The sequence below is a fragment of the Sinohyriopsis cumingii genome, chromosome 2 (genome assembly GCF_028554795.1).
Source record: "Sinohyriopsis cumingii isolate HCF-2022 chromosome 2, ASM2855479v2, whole genome shotgun sequence".
Classification (NCBI taxonomy): Eukaryota; Metazoa; Mollusca; class Bivalvia; order Unionida; family Unionidae; genus Sinohyriopsis; species Sinohyriopsis cumingii.
Window position 1 is genome coordinate 92,512,971 of NC_142962.1, and position 27,338 is coordinate 92,540,308.

Below are 27,338 nucleotides of genomic sequence, written 5' to 3' on the forward strand. Positions count from 1 at the left end.
AATAATTATAATAATAATAATTAATATTAATGATAATAATGCTTTTATTTTTGAGGATGCTATAATTAGTATAAAAACTATTTTCTTATCTGCAGTTATTTACTCTATATACAAACAAGTATATCAAATGCAGGGAAACAACAATTATACAAGTATTAAGAATTAGTGTACACAAAAGCAGCTGGATATGGATTTGGTACACAAAGTCTTCTGCAGACAAATTATGGTATGCATGATTGCCAAAGTTTTCTTTCACGCTCACACTCAATCCATAGGCACTTGTACACAATCATACCAGTGAATTGTGTGGGTTGAAGGAAGACAAGGTGATTCTTTGTCTTATTAAGAAATTTTTATATTTACTGATATACAGCAGTTCTGTTTATTATTCTTTTCTCATTGTATCGCAGTTCTATACATGACCACTGTGGTGGCCTAGTGGTTCGAGTGTCCACCTCAGATGCTGGATGTTGCAGGTTTACACCCTTGCCAAGTCATACCAAAGACTTATAAAAAGTGGTACTAACAGCTGCCTCGCTAGGTACTCAGCATTAAGAGGTTAGTTTTAGAACTGGTCGGCCTGGTGTCAGGATAATGTGACTTGGTGGGACACATTATGCTAATTGTCTGTGGCGTGATGCCCCAGTGCTAGACATCACTATAAACTGCCACACTGCAGACATGGTAGCAAAATGACAGAATTTGTTTAAAAACTGCCTTAAAAATCCAGATCACACACGTACACACTGTACATACAGTGATTCTCTTTATAATGGGGAGGAGCTGTATGTATTTCTGGTTACATGTTTAAGAAAAATTGGGTCATATGGTTTGAACAAGATGTTTTTTCACCATATTTTTCATCCTCTATTTACCAAAAGTAATCTATGGTTGCGTGAACTAAATTGTGTTCCTTTAAGAAAAGACCTTATCATTATTACTCAAGAACGAAATGATACAATGTAGCTAAATATACACTGTCTGTATAATTACTTTCATAATTTCCATTTGTTGTGTAAAACGTCCTGTAATTTTCTGTAAATTTGATGCTGACATATAGCAAAAGGTAGCCATCATTGTATCATGCATTCTAGTCTCTATATCCAGTCGTTGTTTAAGAATGATGTAGGAAGTGTCTTAATGAGTATAATTTTGAATACTGTTACCTGCAAATTAAATTAAATCAGAACTGTTCTCAGACATCATTCAGAAAGTCTCAAATTTGTTGGCTTTTTTCTTTCTTTATTTTTATGATTGTAGAAATATCCAGGGTCTGTTGGAAAACCTCAAAGTTATTTTCTATCAGGATTGATATATTTCTTATACAAATATACATTGTGTACATTCAAGAAAATTTGCCATAGCCTGTTTTATGTACCTGCATTGTATCCATAACAGTTAAATATCTATGCTGAAAGGAGACTACCAGTAATGTTCTTTAACATTTTTAGGTAGACAGTTACAAGTAACTGGACCAGAAAAATATCTACGTCCCGCTTTCAATAACTTACACACAATGGGGTCCAAAAGCATAGACCACCACATAAGCAAGGGTACAAGATTATGAAGGTCCTCAGAAAAATTAAGAAAGGGATGGACATTGACAGTGCAAAGGGGGGGGGGGGGCAAGTTTTGTGGTTGAATTCTCGTTTAGTTGTCACATTGGGAATATTTGTCAATAAACAGCTCTTCTTTACATTGAAGTTCTTCACCTTCCTGTATAAATTCCATTTATTTTTAGTAATTCTGATCTCTGAAAGATCATTCAAAACATTACTCCAAGTAATTTCAGGACATATCACATGTATTAACCTCACTGCTTGTTGTTTGTGAATGTGGATACATGATGTTATTACTTTAGTTCAGAATAAAACAAGATTCTCTATTTCAATAAAGAGTGGCACTTATTTAGAGAAACAACAATGTTTAAACATTATTTTTGTATTAGTAAAACACTGTTGTAATGATCTCATTGCATGTTATTAAAAAAAATGTATGCTTATCCTTGAGCAAACTTCTGAATCTCAATTTGGGAATTTTAAGTTTTAACTATACTTTGGAACTCATGTCTCCATAATTAATCCAGTTTGTGAAATCCAGATTTGTATGCACCTTGTATGCCTTTTTACTTGGTTCCTTTGCTATTGTTGATCACATTTGTGAATGAGTATGATGAACCACTCATTAATTAATGTTAGATACTTTAATAGTTACATGATCTTACAGTGTTCTCAGTGTCCAAGTAGTTGTTTGAAATGTGTTGACTTAATACATGATCATGACTGCTAGCTCTTAGGGTGAGGATTTCCATACCTTCTAGCTGTTTTTTTTATAAAAAAATTTAAATTCAACCCTGTTACTTGATTTTATAAAAATGACTGATAACCTGATAATAAAACCCAGGTCTTTTAATTGATTGTAACAATGTAACCAACACTATCATAAGTCGGAGATCAAAACACAGTTGATACTTAATTAGGTTATCACAGAAGCACTGGCAGTCATTGCTGTGACTTTTTATGTTTGAATGCAATAGGACATACTGCTTTAAGATCATTTACACTGGAACTGAATTAAAAGATAAAAATGTAACATAAATTTCATTTGACAAAACTAAATTAATCAACATTTATTCTTAAAGTTTTTCCAGCAGTATGTATCACTCACGTTTTTTCATTTATTTTCAATTACAATTTACTGAGAATTATTTTTATTAGGAAATTTAACAAAAATATATTACTTATTAAAAGTTGCGAATTTCATTATTCTGATTCAAATTTCCAAGTGCTAACCACTGTTTTTCACAATAAAACAAGCAGTATGTTTGATTTGCCAGATTTTATTGCAATTTTATATGTCATGCCTGCACAAGTTGGGTATATGTGTTTCATATGCAATTGACACAGTACCACCTCATCTCTGTAATATGTTCTATATGAGGTATGACACTCTTCAATGATGGGTTTGAAGATCAGAGGCTGGCTTGTGGAGTTTTCATTCCACATACATGTACTTTACGAAAAGTATAGAACATGACATTTTATACATTATTTAAAGTTACTGTCTTAATTTTAATCTTCCATCAAGAAATATGTGACTGTTACACATAATATGTATGTGACTAGACAGAATACTTATTTCAGATTGTATGAGCAAATCATGTTAGATTTTGGATATTAACAGGTGGTCAGATTTTTGCTTAGCTCTCATGGTAGAAAAGGCATCAAAAATGATGATGAAATCTGAATATGATGAGTTTTTAGTGTATGATTTGTTCAGATTTGAGCCCGGCTATAATTCATGCAGTAAAATCCAGCTGCATGCGGTAAACAGCTGGGTTTGGTGCACATAATGGAGTGCTGCAATGACAGCTGCAGCTTTATTTATTTCCATTTTTGGAATGATATATACAGTCAAACCTGTTATGAGAGGCTGCCCTTCTGCCAACATAAAGTGGTCTCTCAAGAAGGTGGTCTCTCATAACAGGTTTATAAAAAAGACCTTTTTCCAAAGTCCAGTTTCAGAACAATTTAAAGAAAAATCACCACAATCACAGTATATATATATATACTTTCATTAAACATGAAATCACATTTATATTTGAAGATCACATATTTTAGCATATGAAATCATTTCTGATTTACTCCTTTTCCTTTATAACAACCTAATATTGTTATACATGTACTGACATTTCAACTGCTTTTTTGCGAGTGATATGCACTTTTTCACTTCTTTCAGTTACAATAATTATTTTCTGCATCCTTAAAATTTGTTGGAGGTTTGTCCATTGTTATTAAGGTTCTAGGTGTTAACATTATTAGGGCTCAGTTGTAATATCAAACGTAAAGATGATTTTGACTGGGCTTTGGGAAAATATGAAAAATCTATACATATGCATTGCATATCTAACAATTAGTGAAATAAAAACAAACAATAATCTCATCCATAAACAGAACCATTTACTCAGAGACAAAAGTCGATGGCTTCATTCGTAGAAGACTGCTCTGGTGGCCTAGTGGTTAGAGTGTCTGCCTTGGATGTGGGAGGTCATGGGTTCGATTCCCGACTGAGTCATACCAAAGACTTACAAAAATGGTACTAACAGCTGCCTCGCTTGGCGCTCAGCATTAAGAGGTTAGTGTTAGGATTGGTCAGCCTGGTGTCAGGATAATGTGACTGGGTGGGACATCATGCTACATGTCTGCGGCATGATACCCCGGTGCTAGACATCACTATAAACTGTCACACTGCAGTCATCGTAGTGATAAGACTGAAACATTGTTAAAGCTGCGTTAAAAAATCAAATCACACACACACACATTCAAAGAAGACATTCAGGGATTACCTTTATAAACAAAGTTTGTAACCTGGTAGCACCAACTTTAATAGACAGCTTTGTGATTGAGATGTAATTGCTTGACATTGGAGGAAAAAACAACAAACATTACAAGTCATAAAAGCTATCAATTGAATCCCACAAACAATTCTTTCATGCTGGTTTAATAGAAAATAACCTTGTTCAACCCCAGGCAAAATAGACTAACTCAAAAGACAAACAATATACGTGATCACTACGTTAATTTTGGTACTTCATGACATGTACATTATCCTGGTTTACAGACTGTAGCATCTATCACCAGCAGCCAAACAAATTTTGTTATTTTTTTATTATTCCTTTTATGTTAGTTTTGAATCAGAACATTCATTACTAATCAAGCAGTTGTTGTAACAATTGATTACATATAGGTCAGTGGTGTTTATCTATGTTCTTGTGATATGGTCGTTCATTGGGATGCTGGGTCCTACCCATACATATGATCTATAATAAGGCGGGGAAGCAACTAAGTGCAGGAATAATTCTGGTTCCCTGCTTCATATGCTCCCTGCTTTGCTCTCCCCATATGAATAGTGGAGAACAACTCAGGGAGTATACGAAGCAGGGAACCAGACTAGGGAATAATCTACATGTACTGTGGTTTACAACAGAATCTATAAAACACTGTAAGCATACCTTCAGAATTTCAGATATCGAAACACAGCCTTTTTTTTATTAGAACGGTATGAGCGGTCATTTTTACAGGTCAGTGGAGTTTATCCTCGTTATTGAGATGTGGTCGTTCATAGCAGTGTCAAAATGCATATTTTGCCAAAACATCGTGGTCACTGGTTGCATTCAGCAGGTGGCTGCTCATGACATAGTGTTTATATAATAAACTCTATCCGTCTAGTGACGGAATACTACAGAAAATTTCATGTTCTGAAGGATATAATTCTGTATGAAAAGAAGAGAAATTTTACTTACCATCCATATACAAATATCAATTAATGTAAATATATCAATTACTAGCGAGCGGCGAAAAATCAGACAAAAGATAATGAGATAATGATTCATCCGGTTGATCTCCACTTCCAGGAACAAAAAACAAAAACAAAAAAAATGGATATCTCAAAACATACAATACTCATTCTAGATGTCAACATAAGCAAATTATGATATAACAATGCACTGTTGACCGCTTCGGTGGCCTAGTGGTTTGAGTGTCTGCCTCAGATGCGAGAGGTCGTGGGTTCGATCCTCTGTCGAGTCATACCAAAGACTTTAAAAAATGGTACTAACAGCTGCCTCGCTTGGTGCTCAGCATTAAGAGGTTAGTGTTAGGACTGGTTGGCCTGGTGTCAGGATAATGTGACCGGGTGGGACATCATGCTACGTGTCTGTGGCATGATGCCCCAGTGCTAGGCATCCCTATAAACTGTCACACTAAAGACATCATAGCTATATAACTGAAAAATTGTTAAATCCAAATCACACTCAGTGCACTGTTAAGATGGTTTGTCAATATGGACAAAGAATTTGTTTATGTAACAATACATAAATTTCAGTGCATTTTATATCAAGTTTGTGTCTTCCTTTCATGTGGCCTCTGAACATCTCCACTGCAAACCAGTGGTTTGTATATACAAGTTTAAACAGCCAATAATAAAAAAGTTGCAATATGTGACATTAGTGAAGACTTGCACGATCCCCAAATAAACATTTTACACATTACTTTTTGTACTTTTAGGAAGAAAAAATTATTTTTTCATCTGCTGGAAAAATACATATAAAATTTCAGGAGCCATGCCATGATCGTCTTGTATTATTCATACATGATCTCTTCCCCAAAATGATAATAAACTTTTTACCTTTCTTTCGTACTTTTTATAAAGATTTTTTTTTGTACAAGAAAAATACATGTATGTGAAATTTTGGGAGCCTTACCACAATCATATTATATCTGATTTTGTGTTCTAATGGAGCGTGCTATAGCGAAGTCACACTGTATATATATTGTTACACGTGACCACTATAGGAATCTCTGATATGTTGAATTTGCTCTGAAATACAAAAGGATTTATTGGAGACATTTTGAATTGGCAAAGATCAAATATTATTTTGGATGTTTTGATAATTAAGGCGATGATTTGGAAATATTGAATTTTGCAGTATTTGCAGAATTTATTTTTGCTGATTTCAAGTAAGGACAAATTAAAAGGCCTAAATGTAGAATGAGATAGGGTTTCCGAGTCTACCAAGTTTAGTATTTGGGCCAAAAGCCTACATCATATACAGGATTTGATGATTATTGGATAATTTAAGTGTACCAAAGAGTAAATTACATTTGTCAGAGACAGAGTGATTTGGACCAGATAAAAGCTAGACGGTACAATTAATTTCACTTTTGGGTTTAGGAAGAAGAAGGCTATTTGATGAAATAATAATAACGATAATAATAATAATAAGTATACTTAATTTATAGAGGGTGACTCTTTTAGACTCTAAAAGATGGCTAATTGCCATTGAGCTCTTAGATCAGTATATAGACAATTTCAAGGATGCAATGAATAATATAAAGATTTTAACAATACATGAAAGAATATTTCTTAGAAAGGCCAAATTGATGTATAAAGTATCCAGAAAAGCTATTCCTGTCTATCTAAGCAATATCTTTCACCAAAGAGATACTGATGGTACTCCAAATTTAAGGTCCATAAGAAGTAAAAATTACAGTATACAAAGGCCGAAGAAGGAATTGTTTAAAACAAGTTTTCAATATACTGGTCGACTGGTATGGAACAACATTCCCAGTGATATAAGGCAGGCTCCTAGCGTTCTTTTCATAATCAATGTCTCAAATGGATGAAATCTTTAGATAATTGAACGGTTCTAGTACAATAAATACCACCTGCTATTTTTGTAATTTTGCATCATTTTCACAGTTGAATTTTTCAATGCATGATGATATTTTATATTTTAATTTTTCACAGAGCTGTACCAGAGTATTGGAAGCTTTTCTTAAATTGTTCTGTTCTGGGTTTTGGTGCTTGAAGGTTAACATGTGTCATTGATCTCAACTGGTACTGTGATGAAAAAAACCCTGAATAAATCCTAAATATACTCTGGTGCAGTTCCATGTAGATATTTATATACAAGAACTGCATTGTAAAATTAATTCTTTCATACATTAATAACCATGTTAGTTCTGTAAACAGTATTTTTGATGAAATATCAATATAATCAGTAGATGCATCTAAAATAATGTATGCTGCCTTTTCAGAAGTTTATAAATTCTGCCAGGCTGAGATTTGGCAGCTTTCCCATACAGTTGAACAATGATCCAATTTTGGAAGAATGTATTATAATAATAATAATAATAATAATAATAATAATGCTTTATTTATGGATGGTGACTCATTAGTCAAGGACTATTCTCTCTTGAGGCCCTCAATCTTAAGGAGAGTATAACAATGCACATTATGTGAAGATAGCAATAATTACTGTTTATTTTAACATGTTTAGTATTAAAATACTAAATTCCATTATCTATTAGAAACACATACATGCTCATGATATCTCTTCTTAACTACTTTAATGTTTTCAGCAGATTTTACATGTAGTGGAAGCTTGTTCCATAGAACTGTACCAGAGTATTGGAAGCTCTATTTAAATTGCTGTGTTCTTGGTTTTTGTGCTCGAAGGTTTCCAAGTGATATTGATCTCAACTGGTATTGTGTTGAAAAAGGCCTGAATAAGTCCTGAAGATACTCTGGTGCAGTTCCATGTAGACATTTATATAAAAGAACTGCCTTGTGAAAATCTATCCTTTCATATATTATGAACCATTTAAGTTCCTGTAAACAAGGCCTTTGAGGGATGGTCTATAGATTATGTGTGCTGTTTGTTTCTGAAGTTTATAAATCCTGTCCAGCTCCAATTTAGTACATTTTCCCCATACAGTAATCCAATTATTGGAAGAATATATGACTTGTAGTTATCGATTGTGAGTTTCCGTAGGTAAATATTTCTTGATTCAGCTGCGTAGGGCAATTTTGAATGACAGTGTTTTACAAAGTTTATCAATATGGTCATCCCATAATAAATTATTATCTATGGACACACCTACAAACATTTCATGTTTGACATTTTCTAACAGATGATTATTTATTGCAAGAGATAGTTCTGGGTTTTCTGACTTGTGTAGTTTTTGCAGTGTCCCCAAAATCATACATTTTGTTTTACCTTCATTAATTACCATCCTATTTTGTCGTGCCCAGTTTTGGACTCTAGTAGGGTCTGGGTTTAATCTATTTTGGATAACTTCAGTATCAGAACTAGATGTATACAAGGTTGCATCATCTGCAAACAAATTTGTATTTGTGGATTCATTATTTAATGGTAGATCATTGGTATTGATAAGGAAGAGGAGAGGGCCTAAAACTGAGCCTTGAGAGACCCCTGAATGAATAGTGCGAGTTAGAGAGCTAATATTGCTGATGCTTACTTGTTGAGACCTTTCGTTTACATATGAACTAAACCAGTTTAAAGAAGGATTGTTGAACTTATAACAGTTCAACTTTTGCAGCAGAATTTCATGATCAACAAGATCAAAATCTTTCTCGAAGTCAAGGAAAACAATCCCAGTCATATGTCCAATATCCATTTCCTTCAGCCAAAGATCAATTAATTTGGTAAGTTTTGTTCGGCAAAAGTGGTACTTTCTAAATCCTGATTGCACTTTATGAAATAGAGAGTAAGTTTCAAAAAATTATAGACCTGAATGGCTACATGCTTTTTCAAATAATTTTGACAATACAGGTAGAATTGATATTGGTCTGCAGTTCCCTGGATCCTCCTTTTCTCCTTTCTTAAAGATAGGTGTAACCTTTGCACATTTCAATGTTTCTGGAAAATTACCACTGACTATATTTAAGTTTATGATATGTATTAATGACTTTGTAATTACAGTAGAAGTTACAATTTTAAGAATTTGTGCACCTGTGCCATACAGTTCAGGGGATTTATTAATATTCACCTTAATTAGCATATCAAAAACATCAGCTTTACTAACATTAGCTATTCAGAAATAATTATCATCAGGAATTTTAGCTCTTATAAATAATAGAAGAACATCAAGTTCAACTGGGATGTTGGTCTGGTTCTGAATACAGTTATTGGAGATGCTTATGAAGAAACTGTTGAACATTTACACAGTTTGTCTTGTACTGAAGTTGCTATATCATCGTTTTGCTTAAGTCTAGGGGGAAAACAACTGTTCTTGGGTGGGTTAAGCTCTTTTAGTTGCTTCCACAATGTCTTGGTACTCTTACTCTCATCAATAGCCTGTTTAGTGTAGTTCTCTTTTGCCTTATCTATCAGGTGTTTAGCTTTATTCCTCCACTTTTTATAGCTTTTTTTGTGTCATTTTTCTTTTGGAAATTATCTCTTAGATACCTTGGATGCCTAGCCTCATTAATCTCAGGGGTAATCCACTTGGGTTTAATTTGGTGTTTAACCCTTTTTGTTTTAATTGGGGCATGCTTGTCTAAGGCTGCATTGAACATCTGATACCATTTGTCTAAGGCAGTATTGACATCAACTATATTGCAGACTTATTGGAAGGGTTTGCAAACTAAGTCATTTAAGAACATTTCTCATCAAACTCTTTAAAGTCCCTCGATTGCATTTCAGTGTGTTGACCATTTTTAGATGATTTTGGAAGATGTCTAGTTATACAGACTGGATAGTGGTCACTAAGTGCATTGAATGCATGAATTCTGAAATGAAGTGAATGCCCAAAGAAAACATGTGCAACAGATGTTGTCCCCAAAAATGTAATAAGTGGTGAAGCCTTCAGTGTTCAATGAAGAAAAAGAAAAGAAAAAGTCCATCTATCCAACAGCAGCATATCAACAGTAATGTAAAATAAAGTTATACATACATGCAGGAATAAATCTACAATGGCAAGATTACATCATGTAATTACTATAAGAAGACTGGTATTACTACTGGAACAGCAGCCTCTGACTTATCAAGACAAAGCCACATGAAATGCATTAAGTCTATGATTTATGAAAAAATGACAAGTCTTGTGAGAATGTCTTGGAGTGGTTCCATGCATGTCTTGGAATATGGCAAAGATGAACTGTGGGAATTTGAGAATGGAAATTAAATTATCCATCCATCTCAGATGAGAAGCAAGATGATCACATCCATGAAATGGGTAGAAGAATACCAGGAGAATGCACTAACACCTCCAGGAATAAGAAACTGAATGCACATATGGCTGTGAAAATATGGATATGCACAAGTACCACACAAAGAACACTTGTATCACATGCATGCAGAACTCCACACATAATGTATAGGCACAAGTGCCACACAAAGAACACTGGTATCACACGCATGCAGAACTCCACACATAATGGATAGGCACAAGTGCCACACAAAGAACACTGATATCACATGCATGCAGAACTCCATCCATAATGAATATAGAAACACAATGAATGACTATGGAAACTGGAACCACAGCAGTTACATCACATGGTACAGTAGCGATAAAACTGGACCCAGAAACACACACCCAGGATGGAAGAACAGTGTAAATGTGAGACCTTCCATCCTTGTATGTTGAATGCAGCATAATTATGGTTGTTGAATATTACTATCCACATCCAGGGGCCCCGAGTGGCCGAGTGGTCTAAAGCACTTCCGTTATGGATCACTGCCATCTCACCTCTATCTGCGTAGGTTCGAGTCTCAGATTTGGCCAATGTGGGTATGTGAGAAAGCTTGCCAGTAGCTTCTTGTGGGTCGGTGGTTCTTTCCGGGGTTTTCCCCGGTTCTTCCTCCACCATTAATACTGGCCGCCATGTATAGCCTATCGTGTGCTGAAAAATGGCGTTAAACCCTACAACAACAACAACAACAACAACTATCCACATCCATGGCCTTGGCCCTCTGAACTGCCTGGATAGTACTAAGATGGGTTGCAAATATATCTACCATAACAATCTGAAGATCACAGGCCCAGAACTTAATTGATTTTATGGTCTTCTAGCTGGGCCGCTGATGCTGAAGTAGCTGCACCTATACAGAATGTATGGCCACTATACTGGGAAGTTTCCATTCCCATCTTACAGTAGACATGTTGCATATGATTAATGAACAGAACTCTTGATAATGTGTGACATGTATCTGCAATGAAAAGTGGGGCCTATGGCTGGGTTGACGAACGTCTCCTGAATTGCACGAAAGTCTTCAGAGCAGAGTATGGATATATAGCGCGACCCATGGCATGTAACTGAATGGTCACACCTCTATGGAAATGGTCAGTTTTTGACGATCTTAACTTGAGAAATGCAGTTTCTATGTGGAAGTGAACATTGCCCACACAGAGATGAATAGTTGGATTGAAGGAATCCCAAACAGTGAATTCCCCACATCTCAGAAATCCGAAGAAAGCAACTATGCAGACAGTCAACATCAACAAATCTCTGTGTGTATCAAATACTCCTCCTCGCAGAATTGTACAAATGCTTGTCAGGATATTGTATGTAATAGGCCGGCGCAGTTTTGCAGATGAACCTTGTGGTTTTTTGTATGACCTGGAGAATGGTGGCAAGATGTGGCAGATTATTTCTGTCTGTCATGAATGGTGATTGCATACCAGCCTGCATATACTTGAACCTAATGCCACAGAGGTACAATTTTATTATATAATGCTTCAGGTTGAGGGTTCTTGTGCAATGTGTCAAAAATTAGATTAAGGTGTTCTCCATAATATCTGGCAAAAGTTGCATGTTTGGGGCAAAACCGCACATCAACATGAAGGTCCTAAAAGCGTTGAATGTAGTGTTGTAGGCTCTTTGTGTAGCAGGGCTTAAAGCCTGGTTCCATAAAAAGTCTACCTTTTTATCCAGATCCATAAGACCTCGTGGGGGGGGGGGGGCATTTGCAGGGTTGTAGATCTGCATCCAAAGCCAGTTCATGAAATTTCTGAAATTGAAGGCGGGACAAGGCATCAGCTATATTAATGATAATTCCCAGAATGTTTTGGCAGAAAAATAAAAGTGACAAGAAGCCACACACCATGTAAATGTATGCATTAATTTCATTACATACATACATTTAGATCTTCCCTTTTGAAATATATTCACTGTGGCCATATTATCACATATAAATATTATGCATTTGCCTGCTCATTCTACACCCCAAATAATGGCAGCCACAACAGTAGGATTCAACTCCCTGAATGCCATAGAGAAATCATCCTCCACAGAAAAAAGCATTTGAAGATCATCAGACATGATACAGCTGCAATCCAGTGAGTTTTGAAATAACCCCCATATCCTACTTTGGATGAAGCATCTGTGCATAATTCAAGATCATCTGATGTAGTTGACTGATTGTCAAGAAACATAGAAACTCCATTCCACAAAGCTAAAAATTGGTGCCACATGTATAAGTTCCTGTCTGCAATTTGCATCTGAGTGTATGTAATGATCGGGTTCCCTAACTTTGGTAGATAGTCGTATGAGATATGACATGAACACAAGCCCTGGTAGGATAACATGAGTAGCAAAATTGTAACTGGAGCAGTTCTCATTTGCGAACACTTTGTTTGTTAAGAATGTGTTTAATGTAGTTCACAATATGCTCCACTTTTTCCTACAGTAAACGTGCTTGCATTTGTTCAGAGTCCAAAATTATTCCCAAATATTCTATAACTGTACATGGGCCAATGGTCTTGTTTGGAGCTGCAGGAATCTTCAGTCTGTTGAAAATTAAAGTCAACAAAGCCATTGTTCTCTCACCACATGCAGAAGGAGGATCTATCGTAAGAAAGTCGGTAAGGAGGTGCAAGATGATGTCAATACCATAATTATGTTTTGCTATCCAACAAATCGCATGAGATAAGGTATCAAATAATTTTGGACTTGAACATGACCCGAAGGGGAGGTGAACACAAACATAATAATGTCCTCTCCTTTTTACACAAAACAAGTGCCATTGTGAAGACACAATGGGAATCTGTTTGAAAGCATTTAAAATGTCAGTTTTGCACATAATAGCTATCTTACCAAAACTCTGAATGATTCGAATGGCATCATCAATCTTAACATATCTTAGGGAGCATTAATCATTGTCAATAAGTTCATTGATACTTGTATGCATGTGATCGCCATGGGGAGAGGACAGATTAATGATAAGTCTCTTCTTTTTTGAATATTTTCCTTCTGCGATGCCGATAGGACTGACTCTGTATTTGGGATATGGTGCATATGGAAAAAGACCAATCATGAAACCTTTGGCACATTCCTTTGCCAATAACTGATGCACAGTATATGGTTGTTTACAAGCAGAAAGCAAGTTTTTACATTCTTTTGTAGGCAAGTGAGTTTTTTGCACCATAGTGTCGAAACCATGTTTCAGACCAGAAGACAAATATTGAATGAAGTTTCCATTTATTGATTAAGGTGTTCATGCTGCAATCTGTTAATTTCAATGGGGGTGGAAGCATGTGGCGAGAACGTAGGTCAGATTTGTTGCATCTTATCTGGCACTGATTTGCAAGGGGTATTGACATTGCATGTACCAGTGCTGGAAAAACTGTGTACACAAATCAGATAGTAATCAGTATGAATTATAATATAGCATAGTTGTTGTTGTTGTTGTAGGGTTAAACACCATTTTTCAGCACAAGATAGGCTATACATGGCGGCCAGTATTAATGGTGGAGGAAGAACTCAGTTAAAACCCTTGGAAAGAACCACCGACCCATGAGAATCTACTGGCAGGCTTTCTCACATACCCACATTGGCCAAATCTGAGACTTGAACCCACGCTGACAGAGGTGAGATGGCAGTGATCCATAACGGAGAGTGCTTTAGACCACTCGGCCACTTGGGGCCCCCAATATAGCATAGTATTGGTAAGCTTGTATATCTATTTAAGTAATTTTTGTCCTTTATGAAACCTATGATTGATATATGTATAGTCAAGTATAAAACCCATGGAAACTTTAATTTTAAAAAAGGTAGTTTTTCTTATTAAACTGGCATGATATTCAGATTGTTTATTCATTTTAACAAATTATCAAGTTGTTGTCAAGGTCATGTGCAAGAGGGGCCCAAATTAAATTTCTCAATTCTCTATTGATTGAGTCACTTGATTCTCGTTGACAGATTCATTGTCTGTCAAGGTAAGATGGCAGTGTTCTTATGTATGCATATATATACAGGTCATTCAGTCTCACCATCATACTCTGTATCAAAAAATTTTCAGCCATGTTTTTGACATACCAATGAAAATATGAGATATTTAACTAAGATAAAGACCTTAGTATCCTGAAATATCCATTAGTTTATTAGTGACAAAATGATTGCACAAGTTTAATTTCATTTATTATCTCTCTTTGTAAATGATCATTAAAATTTTCTTTCAAGAAAGAAGTGTGTACTTTGAGCCAGTTTTATTGAGATAAAGACCCAAGTATTATGAAAAATATCCATTAGTTTATTAGCGACAAAATGATTGCATAAATGTAATTTCATTTCTTATCTCTTCTAGTAAACAGTCATTTAAATTTTATTTCGAGAGAAGTATGTGACTGCTCCAGTGTCCCAAGTGGTAGAACATCTGCTATGGATGTAGTAGGTCACAGGTTCTAACCCCAGCCAAGTTATACAAAAGACTTATAAAAATGGTACTAGCAGCTGCCTCGCTAGACACTCGGCAGTAAGAGGTTAGTGTTAGGACTGCTCTGCCTGGTATCAGGATAATGTGACTGAGTGGGACATGATGCTACGTGTCTGCAGCAAGATGCCCCAGTGCTAGACATCACTATAAACTGCCACACTGCAGGCATTGTACCGATATTACTGGAAAATTGTTAAAGCCATGTTAAAAATCCAAAATAACACACACACACATGCACAAAAGTGTGTACTTTGAGCCAGTTTTATTTCCTTCAGAATATTATTCATACTTGGATGCTTACATTCTATAATCTTCTTTTAAAAGCTTGTGTTTATTTTCTTTCTTTTTTTCTCCAAACATTTGTTAAGAGTTTTTGTCATTTTTGTCTCATTGCATAGTGCATTGTATAAAATTATCTTGTTAGTGCAAGTTCACCATAATTACCAAGTTTGATGACAATCCATCAAACAGTGTGTTTGATGGATTCAATCAAACTTAGTAATTATGGTCAATCACCAGATGATGTGCACATTGACAAATCACTTTGCTACTGCAGTGTTTCACTTATTGCCCTTTTTGTCTTATTGTTTAATGAAGTGCATGGCATACTTTTGTTAATGGCCAGCTGGACCCAGTTTTAATAGTAGTTCAGTAAACTTTGTCATAAACGACCACTGCTATGAGAGACCACCTGTCCTGAAACCAGATTCTCAGTGTACAGATGTATTGATTATATAATGTTATATCCTGTCATGAGGGACCACCTATCTTCAGAGACACTAATTTTTTGGTAGAAGAGGTGGTCTTTTCAAGACCAGTTCTACTGTTACTGATAAATATTATTGAATTGCTTTCTTTTTCTGGCAGGTCCCCAGTAAGCTAAATATTCCCTTCTCCAGTTCATAATTGGATATCCAGAAATGAAGTGAACTTGATCCCAGTCTGATTCCTCAGTCAAAGCCAACATACAGAATATCAAACAGAATATCTTCTTCTTTTGACTTAGATTATTGTGCCAGTACATGTAATGGACCACACAATGAAATTCACATTACCATTGTTTCTGTCTTAATTATTATTTTGTCAAACTTATTCATTATTGTGTTGTTTGAGTCTTTTTATCCTTAGTCCTTGCATTAATTGTGTGGTGTTTTTCTTCTTATTATTGAAACGTTTGAACCTTGTTCATTGAAATGGTGCTTCTGATGATTGTTCCTCCTTCAAGGCACCAGGGTAAGTATCATCTGACCTTTTATGGTACATGGTTGCATGACATTTGTTAAGTTTGCTCTCACTCAGTGTACTAAATATACATGCACAGATGGATATCTTGTTTCTTACCTATGGTCAGCTGTCTACGTGGGTTCGAGTCTCAGGCTCGGTCAATGTGGATATGTGAAAAAGCTTGCTGATAGCTTCTCGTGGGTCAGTGGTTCTTTCCGGGGTTTTCCCGGGTTCTTTCGTCCACCATTAATACTGGCAGCCATGTATAGCCTATCTTGTGCTGAAAAATGGTGTTAAACCCCATAACAACAACAACAACCTATGGACAGATGAGGTACAGGATTTGTCAAAAAGTCATAGCACTTACCATGGGAGGAAGGGTTCCTCTTCATTCCAGGATGACCCATTCTATTCTATGGAGAAATCTTGATTAGTTCTCGTCTTAAGGAAGTCTTAGCAACAGCCCCATTGAAGCAGTAGCCAGGAGTGATTTCCTTTGTGAAGAACACTTCAAAGTGGAGACCAGCACCTTGGTCACTAGCTCCATAAAGCCTTGCAACTAAGTGGTCTCCATAGATCTGCAGGATGTGTACCTTTACATCTCCATCTTCCTGTCTCCTAGGTAATACCTCCTGTCTTGTCTTGGCCTTGAGGCATTTAAATTTTGGGCTTTTCTATTTGGCTGTGCTTCCACCTCCAGGGCCTTTATTGGGGTGATGGGGTAAAAGTGACTCAACTGAGGTCTTTTGTGATCCTTCATTATTTTGATGTCTGGTTGATGCATAGCATCCTCAAAAGTACCGTCCTGCAGCACCAGTCCTTCAGTTTGTTGGCAGTAAATCATCTGGATCTAATCCCCTACCTAAAGAAGTTGGATCTCACCCCTTCTAAGGACTTCATGGGGTTAAATTTCCTCTGCAATCAAGGGAAAATTTGCATTCCATAAGATAGAACTGCTCAAGATTTCAATGTCTGCTTGCCGTTACCTATCTCTCCTAGGAACTCAGAACATGGCTGTGGAGCAAGTTTCCATAAGGAGACTTCATTTGTACCTACACAAGCTTGTTTCTACCAAAATGAAAACTGCACAAGGACAAACTATCCACTCATATTTCTCTGGGATCTAATTTTCATCATCAGCTGAGTTTGTGGCTACTTTTCATCACCAACTGAGTTTGTGGCTACATCAGAATCAGTTCCTGGCCACAGTTCTGTTTTACATCACTGAACCCCACAAGTTCTATAAAGTCATTGTTGCGTTACTGACCTTGTTGTATATATGCAAAACTTAACAGTGTACAGATGCCATGCCAAGATATTGAACCATTTTACATAAGCTCCTGAGTAGAAGAACATGGTCACTGACACTGTGGTTCGTGCACAGGCAAGCATTCCAAACATGCACATGAAATCATAGCTTCATTGGGCAGGTCACTTCACCAGAAGGCCAAATAAGCAACTACCAAAGAATATCGTCTGTGGTGAGCTAAAAATTGAATGCAATCTCAGGGAGTTCAGAAGAATTTAGTTCTTCAAAGGCTCCCTCAAGTTATCACTGAAGCAATTCAACATTATTCCGGGGGGGGAGGGGGCCTGAGTGGCCGAGTGGTCTAAAGCACTCTTCGTTATAGATCACAGCCATCTCACCTCTGTCTGCGTGGGTTCGAGTCTTGGATTCAGCTAATGTGGGTATGTGAGAAAGCTTGCCAGTAGCTTCTCATGGGTCGGTAGTTCTTTCCAGGGTTTTCCTGAGTTCTTCCTCCACCATTAATACTGGCCGCCATGTATAGCCTATCGTGTGTTGAAAAATGGCGTTAAACCCTACAACAACAACAACTATTCCTGAGTATTGGCAAGATAATTGTGCTAAGGGTCATTTCATGTATCAGTCTCATTCATACCGAAACTACTGATTATGAGCTGAAGAGAACTGCAGCAACAGTGCAGAAACACAAGTAGCATAAATCTCAGAATTGCAGTACATATTTTCTTGATCAAGCAACCCCAAGTAATATCTCCAGTTCATTGTGCCACAGACAGTTAAGTGCACAAATTGACCTTATCAGCCACTCCCATGCTCATAAGAAACCAAACCAGTTAGTGATGTCATGGTTATTTTTAACTGGATGAACAACCTAACTGAAAAAGGCAATAAAAGACTTCCAGTTTTATGTCTATGATGATATTCTTGAAAATCATATTATAGCTGCTACTTTTGAACTGCCAGGCAGTTGTAGAAACATGGGACTTTCATTAAAAAGCTTGTTATTATATGCTGTTGGTCCTAAACAAAAATGTTGATGATAGAGATTCAATAGGGCCACCATGGTAACCATCTTTGAAAATCTTGTTATATTTACTTTTCCTGAACAGACTTTTTATATATATAAATAGAAACAAAAATGGTAAATGACTTCTCAAAAACCACTTAACAGAATTTGACCAATTTTGCAGAAAGCGGCCACCATGGTAACCATCTTTGAAAATCTTTTTATATTTACTTTTCCTGAACAGACTTTTTATATATATAAATAGAAACAAAAATGGTAAATGACTTCTCAAAAACCACTTAACAGAATTTGACCAATTTTGCAGAAAGCTTTATTGCATGGTCTTTCATGTCTTTAGAGATGATGACATCTGTCACAAGATAAGGCCACTGTGAAAATATCAAACACTTCAGATGACTTGTTTTGAAGAAGAAAAAAATGGTCTTTAGAATTTGACCAAATTTAAAAGAAAGCATCATGGTATAAAAGCCTTTCAAACTTGTCAATGTCATTCCAATCTGTTACCAAATTGGTTTCTTTTTCTAAAATATTCAAACCTTTAACTGTCTTTCTAAAACCATTCAAGAGAATTAGACAGCACCATTCTAAGATCAGAACACAGAAAAAGATATAACAAAAACAGCTCAGTGGAATATGACCAAGACTGATGCAAAACATCCTGGTACAAAGGACTATATTTAAAAAAGGCTCTTTCCTGTTCCCATTTTTATGAAAAAAATAAATATTTAAAAACATCTGTTTTACTGTTTTTATTCATTTTACCAAAGAATTTTTTGCATTCAATCTGGTTTGCTCTATGAAGAAATTATGACAGGTTGTTGCATAATAAGTGGAGCTTTACTAAGTATATATGGGTTCCGAGTGGCCGAGTGGTCTAAAGTGCTCTCCATTACAAGTCACTGCCTTCTCACCTCTGTCTGCATGGGTTTAAGTCTCGGATTCGGCTAATGTGGGTATGTGAGAAAGCTTGCCAGTAGCTTCTCGTGGGTCGGTGGTTCTTTCCGGGGTTTTCCCGGGTTCTTCCTCCACCATTAATACTGGCCGCCATGTATTGTGTGCTGAAAAATGGAGTTAAACCCTACAACAACAACTACAACTAAGTATATATATACTTCATACAATGAACAGTATTGCGAGTTTCGCTAATTTATGAATGTTTACCATTTTCAAAAGTAGATTTTGTACTCGTGTTCAGGTCAACATTTAGGGTTAAAGTGGAGCAGTAAGGAATAGCCTGAATGAAACAGACACTGAGAGTTCATTTCTAATATCGTTTCCAAGAACCTGCAAATGAAACTGATTTTAAACAAGAAATGGGGCAGTATACTGATTTATTGCTAAATATCAATCATTCATTGGTAAAGCTGAACAAAACAGAAATATCCTGATGGTTTGAAAGCTAAAGGAATTGTTTTATCCTCAGATACAAAAAAAAATTCATTGTCTCATGAATTACATTACATAATTCCATGGTGTAATATTTTTCATTCAGACTTTTCTTTTTTACAAATCTTTAGTATGAAATATGTGCATAATAGATATATTTTGCTTTAACTTAAATTTAAATTTCCATACAGTTTCAATTTATTCAATTGAGGAATTTTTCATAACTTTAAAAAATAAATTTTTAAAATTGTATTCATGTTGCCAGTATCTTAAAAAGTTTTTCATTAGAGTAATTGCAGAATTTGCCTTAATTACACATTCTTAAATTAAATTATTATTAATTTTCCTGGCAGCATGTGCAAAATTTTGATCTGATTTAAACAATACTCTCATTTCAAAGTATAAAAATGCTTCACATCTACAAAATAAAAGGAATTGGTGATATAGTTTTTATTTTTTTTAAAAATCCACTACCAGCATGAACCTTCATCTGCTTTATTCTGAGACAAGTTTTATTGTAAGTTAAAGGCTAAAACACAGTGTACTTAACCTTTAACTTTCTCCTATTGTTTCATTTATGTTTTCAGTTTTAGGTTGTAAATAACTTGGACAATTTAGAATGAGATTGAACAGTATTTTAGTTTCACAATAACTTGACCATCTTGCTAACATCTTATTGTGTCTCCAGGTAAAACTAAAGGTAGCCCATACCTGCCATATATACAGACAGTGTTATTTTTTATATATAGAATCATAAAGTGTGTTTTGGTCCCAAGGGGGATGGGGGTCATTGCGCGTGATCAAGAAACGCTATGTTGTCTAATTGTAAACAAGCCTACTTTTCATTAAACCTATAGAAAATTATTGGAAATTCAAACTTGAAAAAACTTGTCTCTTTGTTCAAAGCATCTAATACACATCAAAAATCATTCACCATTCAATATTATTGCCAGAAATGAAATAATCGTGCTTTGTATTTTATTAAGTTAGCAAGATGGTCAAGTTATTGTGAAACTAAAATACTGTTCAATCTCATTCTAAATTGTCAATGCTCTTTAATACAGTTGGCTTAAACATTCTCATTCAAGGCAGTTATATGTAATAACATTTGTTCTTTAACACACATCTAACATCTCTTTAATTTACCAATAATGGTTTGTTCCACTTCTTGAACCTTTCCTATGCAAATTAACACAGTTTGCTCACCCACTCAAAATACTAACACATCACACTTGCAATTGTCAGCAATTAAGAAATATGTGAAATAGTGGTTTATACCTGACTTTGTTGCCTTTTAATTGCTGCTATTTCAACTGCCCAAAAGAAAAGTTTAAAATCGGCTCCAATCAAGACTGTTTACTGTCTGTACATGCTACATATTAAGGGCATATACTGAAGTGGTGTTTTTCTTTCTGTAGAGATTACTGAAAATTGTTTTTCAAAACACAACTGTGTCAGGAGGGGATGGAAGTAAAAAATTGTGTTATAGCAGTTATGGTTATCATGTTGGAATCTTGTTAAGTGGCAACTGTTTTGATTAATGAACAGATTAAAAATTTTATGAGAATGTTTTTGTTTCATACTTAGACCATATGTAATAGAACTTGGTCAAATTTTTTTATTTTTTTATCTAACTGTACCAGTAAAAGCCATGACAATGCACTTACTGCTTGCTAGTGCTGATGTTAAACCATATTAATTCCACATGATTTTTCTCTGTGTAATCATACAGTAAAATAAATGTTCCTTAAAATATATCTATGTCATTCAGAACTAAAATGTTTTGCTCTAGAAGTACAGCTAATAGGAGTCATATTATTATAAAGAAACAAAACAGTGCACTTGTGTCAAGAACCAAAATGGTATTTAAAGGTTTGATAATTCAGACTAGTGGTATAGGTATAATTGTTTGTTGCCACATGGAACAGTGTTTAACATAAAACTGAATTTACATTTCATGAATTACTACATTTCCATGTTGATGGCTGATAGAATATACATGGAAGTATTCAGTCATTTTATAAAGTTGCAATATTTATGTTTCGGAATTCCCATAATTTTGGGGGAAGAAAATCACATATTCCTATATCACTGTTATTAAAATCAGCATGGCATTCTGTGTTAGTCTTTACAGTATCAAATGCTACTTCCAGACCACCTGCTTAGTTCTTTTTTCAACACTTTTAATACTAAAACCTGAGAATTTCTTAAATTGATATTCGATGCATTATTAATTGCCTTGAAAGATGTTTTAGTCAGCCTAATTAAGGTTGCATATTTTGAATCTGAGCGACTTGTATGCTTTATGTAGAATGCTGTCACGTAAGAACATTTAATGATATTGCTCATTATAGTTGCTTATAAAATAAATACAAATGGAGATCAAGGATCATAGTGCCTATAGCTTCTCTCAGTCTTAAACCAAACCAAATGATCAATGCCATTAACAGTGGCAATGATATGTAAAGTTATGATACAAGAATTTATCAGGTTTTAAATGTATTTTAAAAGTTTGAAAATAAAAATAAAAAAACTTTTCGTTAATGAAAAAATATGCCATGAAATCTTTTTTTCTTCTTCAAAGTATGTGAGATGATGAAGACTGGATAGATTAGTACATGTATTATTGTTTTTTAAAGTCAGATAACTTTAGGAATGTTTTCTTTAATATAACTGATTTCACATAAACAAATCTGATGTTTAAACAGTTGTTTTATTTTAACAATTTGCTGCACATCATTCAGGTTATTTATTAAAGATACCTTCAAACATATTCATTTGTAAAGAACTGTTAATGACCATTCGAAATACAAAATATAATTCCTTTTAATGTTTCATTTATTCTGTTAAAATGTATGAAAGTCATTTCTATTTAAATAACATCTTTTTAAAAAAATATTAAATCATCTATTATATCCCATTTGGTTCCAGACTTTTTAAAATTATTTTCTTAGATTTTCAGTAGTTTTCATAAGTGTATCTGCCTGTTTGTTGCTTCTGTTTGCTTAGGATTTTATTTAGCAATGTCTGTGTGGTTGAGAAGTGTCAAGGGAAACTAAGAGATGTGATGAAATAAGTATAATTTCTGATGAATCAGTTTTGTCCTCCTGACATTTTGTACACATGTCCTCAGGCAGTTTTAAATTAAGCAGCTTTTAGCAATAATCACATTTATGCATTTTTTTCAGATATAATTTGTACCTTAAAGGGTATCACTAGAAGAACATGCCTGACAAGAGAGAAGCAAGTCTAAACAAACTGGCTCAAAGAGAAGTACATGTTATTTAAACAAGAGAAGTGCTCTGCTATAATTAATAGAATGGACCAGCATAGGAGCAAAATTTTGTCTACACCGAACTGGCATTCCTTGAAGGGTACATGCTAAAAAAAATTATCAGCACTGTTATTGGTTTGTGATGTAAAAATAAAAGTATGGTGGTTGCATTTGATAAATATATTACAATTTATCAGATTACAGACCTGGAAAATTTGCCAAATGGAAATAATCTCAGGACAGATTATATCAAGGATATTTTGATTTTGTTTGTTTTGAATTTGTGATACATTTTGGAATAATTGATCTGGTCAAATACAATTTCTTCATTTGTCATGCATTTTATTTTATTTTACTGTAGATCACCCCAGCTTTTAAAATGGTTCTGTATCTATTGCATGTTTAATGGCCTTCAGCAATTATCTTATCATGTTGTCTGTCTATATAGTCATCTATTTGCTATTGATTTCCACACAGTCTCCCAAGTTGTCCCCCATCTACAGCTTTGAAACTTTGTGGATGGCTTACTCTTCAGGTTTATGGATGAACTATCAGTTTCAGGCTCAGATGTTCAAAGATCCATGTCACAGTCACTGACAGATGAAAAATGGTTTTAGCTCACAATGCTCCACCATCTGCAGGTTTCATACTTTGTGGATAGCCTGCACTTGGGGTAGGAAAGAACCCTATTGATACTTGGAGTCAAAAGTTAAATGTCAAGGTCATTTTGACTGGCAGAATTTCAAAATTTCAAAAATGGTTTATGCACAATAACATTAGTTCTTCATGACATACCTCAGTCAAACTTTGTGGATGGCTTGCACTTAGGGTAAGGAAGAAGCCTATTTATTTTGGGTTCAGAGTGTCAGAGGTTAAGGTTTGATTACCCCATGTTGCCTAGGAATAATAGATCACACTGATTCAGATTCTACCCCATGTAATAACAGCTGGGTTTTATCATTATAGGACACAATCACCTTTCATATTCATTTGATCTAAATTTAGTGGAGCTGCAGTAGCTCAGTGATTAGTATGCCAAAATTGCCACCAAGAGGGTGCATTTTCATTGGATCATCCTTGAGTGGCATCTATAGTGTGTACTTGGGCAAGTGACTTTACTGCATTTTCTTTTTACATTAAATGATCCATTTGTGTTGCTGTGCCACAAAACACCAAACCAAACGTAAATGTGGTAGCTTAAAGTACCCTCATTCCCATATCAGTAGGGAACCAATGGTACCTAAAAGCTTGGTGGAAAGATTGCAGTCACCCAACATATTTTGGTGTTATAGTGCATAACTTTATTTATCACCTAGAAAAAGGTAAGAAATGGTACCACCATATTATGCGTATGTAATAGAATACATTGTAAAATCTTGATAATTTAGCACAGTTTTCATAACGCAACAATAGTCAGCTAATTTGAATAGTGCACTGATCATTTGCTACACAGTATTGGAAATGTTTACAATAAGCCAGTGATTTACTGTTTCTTTGGTCAATATGATCATGACCAGTAATGTTTTCTAAAAGATATAAGAGAAAACGCAATAAAAGTGGCAATATTGAAAGAATAGATTATTTTATTTTAATGAAGATGGCCCTCAAAAAGACCATTTTAAGGTTTGCCTTTTAGATGGAGTTAAGTTTGTTGCATCAAATCTCTCTAATTCCTCTTCATTGCCATCAGTTTCAAAAAGTTGCTGTATGTCCTCATTGATCATTCTTCTACACTCAATAACAGAAGACTCTCCAGCATTGAGATTCCTCCCAGTAGAACTGTTACCATGTGTTTCTTCATAGGCAGTGATAGATGGCTCATCTTTTGCAGTGTGCAAGTTTCTTACATGACCCAAACTGATATTTTGTTTGATTATATTCATTCACATTCAAGATCAAACACAAGATTTTATGTGAAAGTTCAGGTCCAGAACATATACTTTTTGGGGCAATCATGAAAATATCTGAAATATACCTCAGTGTCAAAGCTAGAATTTACGAAGAAAATGCACTGTAATTATGTCCACACCGAGGCAGTTGAACATTCATCATTGTATCATAAGAAAGAAGCATGACATACTTAGCTTTAAGATGAGAAATAAAGCAAAGAACCTAATTAAATTTCCAATGAAAAGTAAATAAATTTGAAATTGACCTAGACAAACCAATATATTTATGTTTAGCACATCAAAAGCTTTAGATGATGATGATTACCTTGAAAAGACCACACTGTGTCAATGAAGCATAGATCACTGTATAGTTGCAAAGAAATATAAAACACTAAAATGAAAAATAAAATTAAGAACCAAATTTTTATTTTCCAGAGAAAAACTTGTTTCCAAATTTCAAAAATTCACTTAATATTTTGTTTCACAAACTGTTAATGTTACCTTAACAGACAATAAAAAAGATACCAATAGGGATGGCTATGCTATGTCATGATTTGGTATTCATATTTATTTTGAGCAAAACATTATCTCAAGATAATTATCAAAAGTATTTTTTAGTCCAGTGATAATTTATTTACCAGAGTAGTGTGTTTTGTTCCACAAGCCACCAACCATCCCTACTCTAATGGGCTTGGGGAAAAAGTATCCATTCAATGTTTACACTTTGAGTGTTTGCATATTGTATGGGTGTTCATGTTAGTCTCATTACAGTGTATTCTTAGTAATGCAGTAAATGGTATTAACAGAAATTAATCTCCCAAAGATACTTAGTAGAGATTTCACATTCCTCCATTTTTTAATTGCTGGTTTTAGCATTAATATAATTTATACATGATGTTCCTATGTTTATAGTTCATTTAGTGAAATATGAATAACTTCACTTTTTTCTTTGAAGAAAAATTGTTATTATACATTATCAGTTGTTTTGGTCATCCAAAAATGTTATTGTTTGAGAAATTTGTTTACAGATATTATACATGTGGGTAACTATGGACATAAGAAAAGTGCCATGTGACACTCACGCATCATATATTTTGTGTACAAATTATACATGAATGGACAGATGTTCATTTGTTATCAAGTTTTGACAATACAATAGTATTATACTAAAAGGTGGAAAGAAATGTGGCCTGTATGTCTCCAAATTAAATTGATAAAAAGAGAGAGCATCTTCCTGGAGAAAATAACTGATCCCACCCTTCCAGGAGGTAACAAACGCTTCTTAAGAGGATTGATTGCACTCTCCAGAATAAAAGAGGGAGGGGCAGAGTTATCACTGATAAGATAAAATGTCTTCTAAGTAAAGGGCAGCATCTATTGTAAGGGGCTCTAAGCTTGGAGGGATTGAGTACACCTCCATCCCCACCCCTGACTATAGAAATGAGGGAAAGTACCATGTAAAGCACAAGCATGGCCTTTTTTGCTTGAGATTTCTAGGCATGGTTTTGGAGCATGCTTGTGCCCTCATCTTCAGAGGAGGGTCAGCATTCTTCAGGTACTGGAGGTCAGGTGATTAGCAGTTCATGCAACCCATAAAGGTGATGCTTCATTTTAGCTTTTTAGTTCTGGGGAAAGTTATCATATGGTCCCCAGCAAGTATAGGCACTGAGGTTTGAAGACCACACCACATAACTCAGGACTGGTCATCATGGAAGAAGAGGGCTATTTCCCCTTCAACTTAAAGACCTAGGAGAAATGAGAAAAAATTTCATCATTTAGACAAAACAACAATTAGTAACAGTTCAGTCACTCCCTCTGAAGAGACAGAGAGCATTTATGTCCCTACTTCCTAGCCTTCCTCATGTCTAATGCTCCAGTATGCTATTGCAAGAGGAAGATAATGCCTTCTCTGTCCTTGTAGATTACCTGTAAGTTGATGATGATCAGGCGGAGAGGGTACACCCACTCATCCTTTTTTATTTAAACCCATTCGACAGGGCTGTAAATAAACTATACTGCCTCTTTCTCTCTAATATGTGCTCTATGCCTACATTCTCGGATGACACAAACATTCTTTCAAGACTTAAAAAGACTTTTGGGGGTCAGTGCATTGAACTCACGTGCTCTTACTTTATCACTCACCTTTGGTCAGAGAATTTGCACAGAAAATGGAAAAAATACAGGAATTTGCAAGGCAAATAAGGGCTGATAATTTCCTCTTGTTGCTGAGACCTTTAGTACCAGCCTCCAGT

At 35.1% G+C, this 27,338-nt stretch overlaps 1 protein-coding gene across 2 annotated transcripts in view; it reads left to right on the forward strand.

Moving 5' to 3' along the window:
* Nucleotides 1-23,533, forward strand: part of LOC149805370 (uncharacterized) — a 198,081-nt gene extending 174,548 nt beyond the window's left edge. For both annotated transcript variants that reach the window (XM_089949765.1, XM_089949766.1), the window contains one exon: nt 23,112-23,533. In XM_089949765.1, the coding sequence (XP_089805891.1) occupies nt 23,112-23,176 (65 nt within the window). In that variant the 3' untranslated portion in view covers nt 23,177-23,533. The remainder of the gene's footprint in view (nt 1-23,111) is intronic.
* The last annotated feature ends 3,805 nt before the right edge of the window (nt 23,534-27,338 follow it).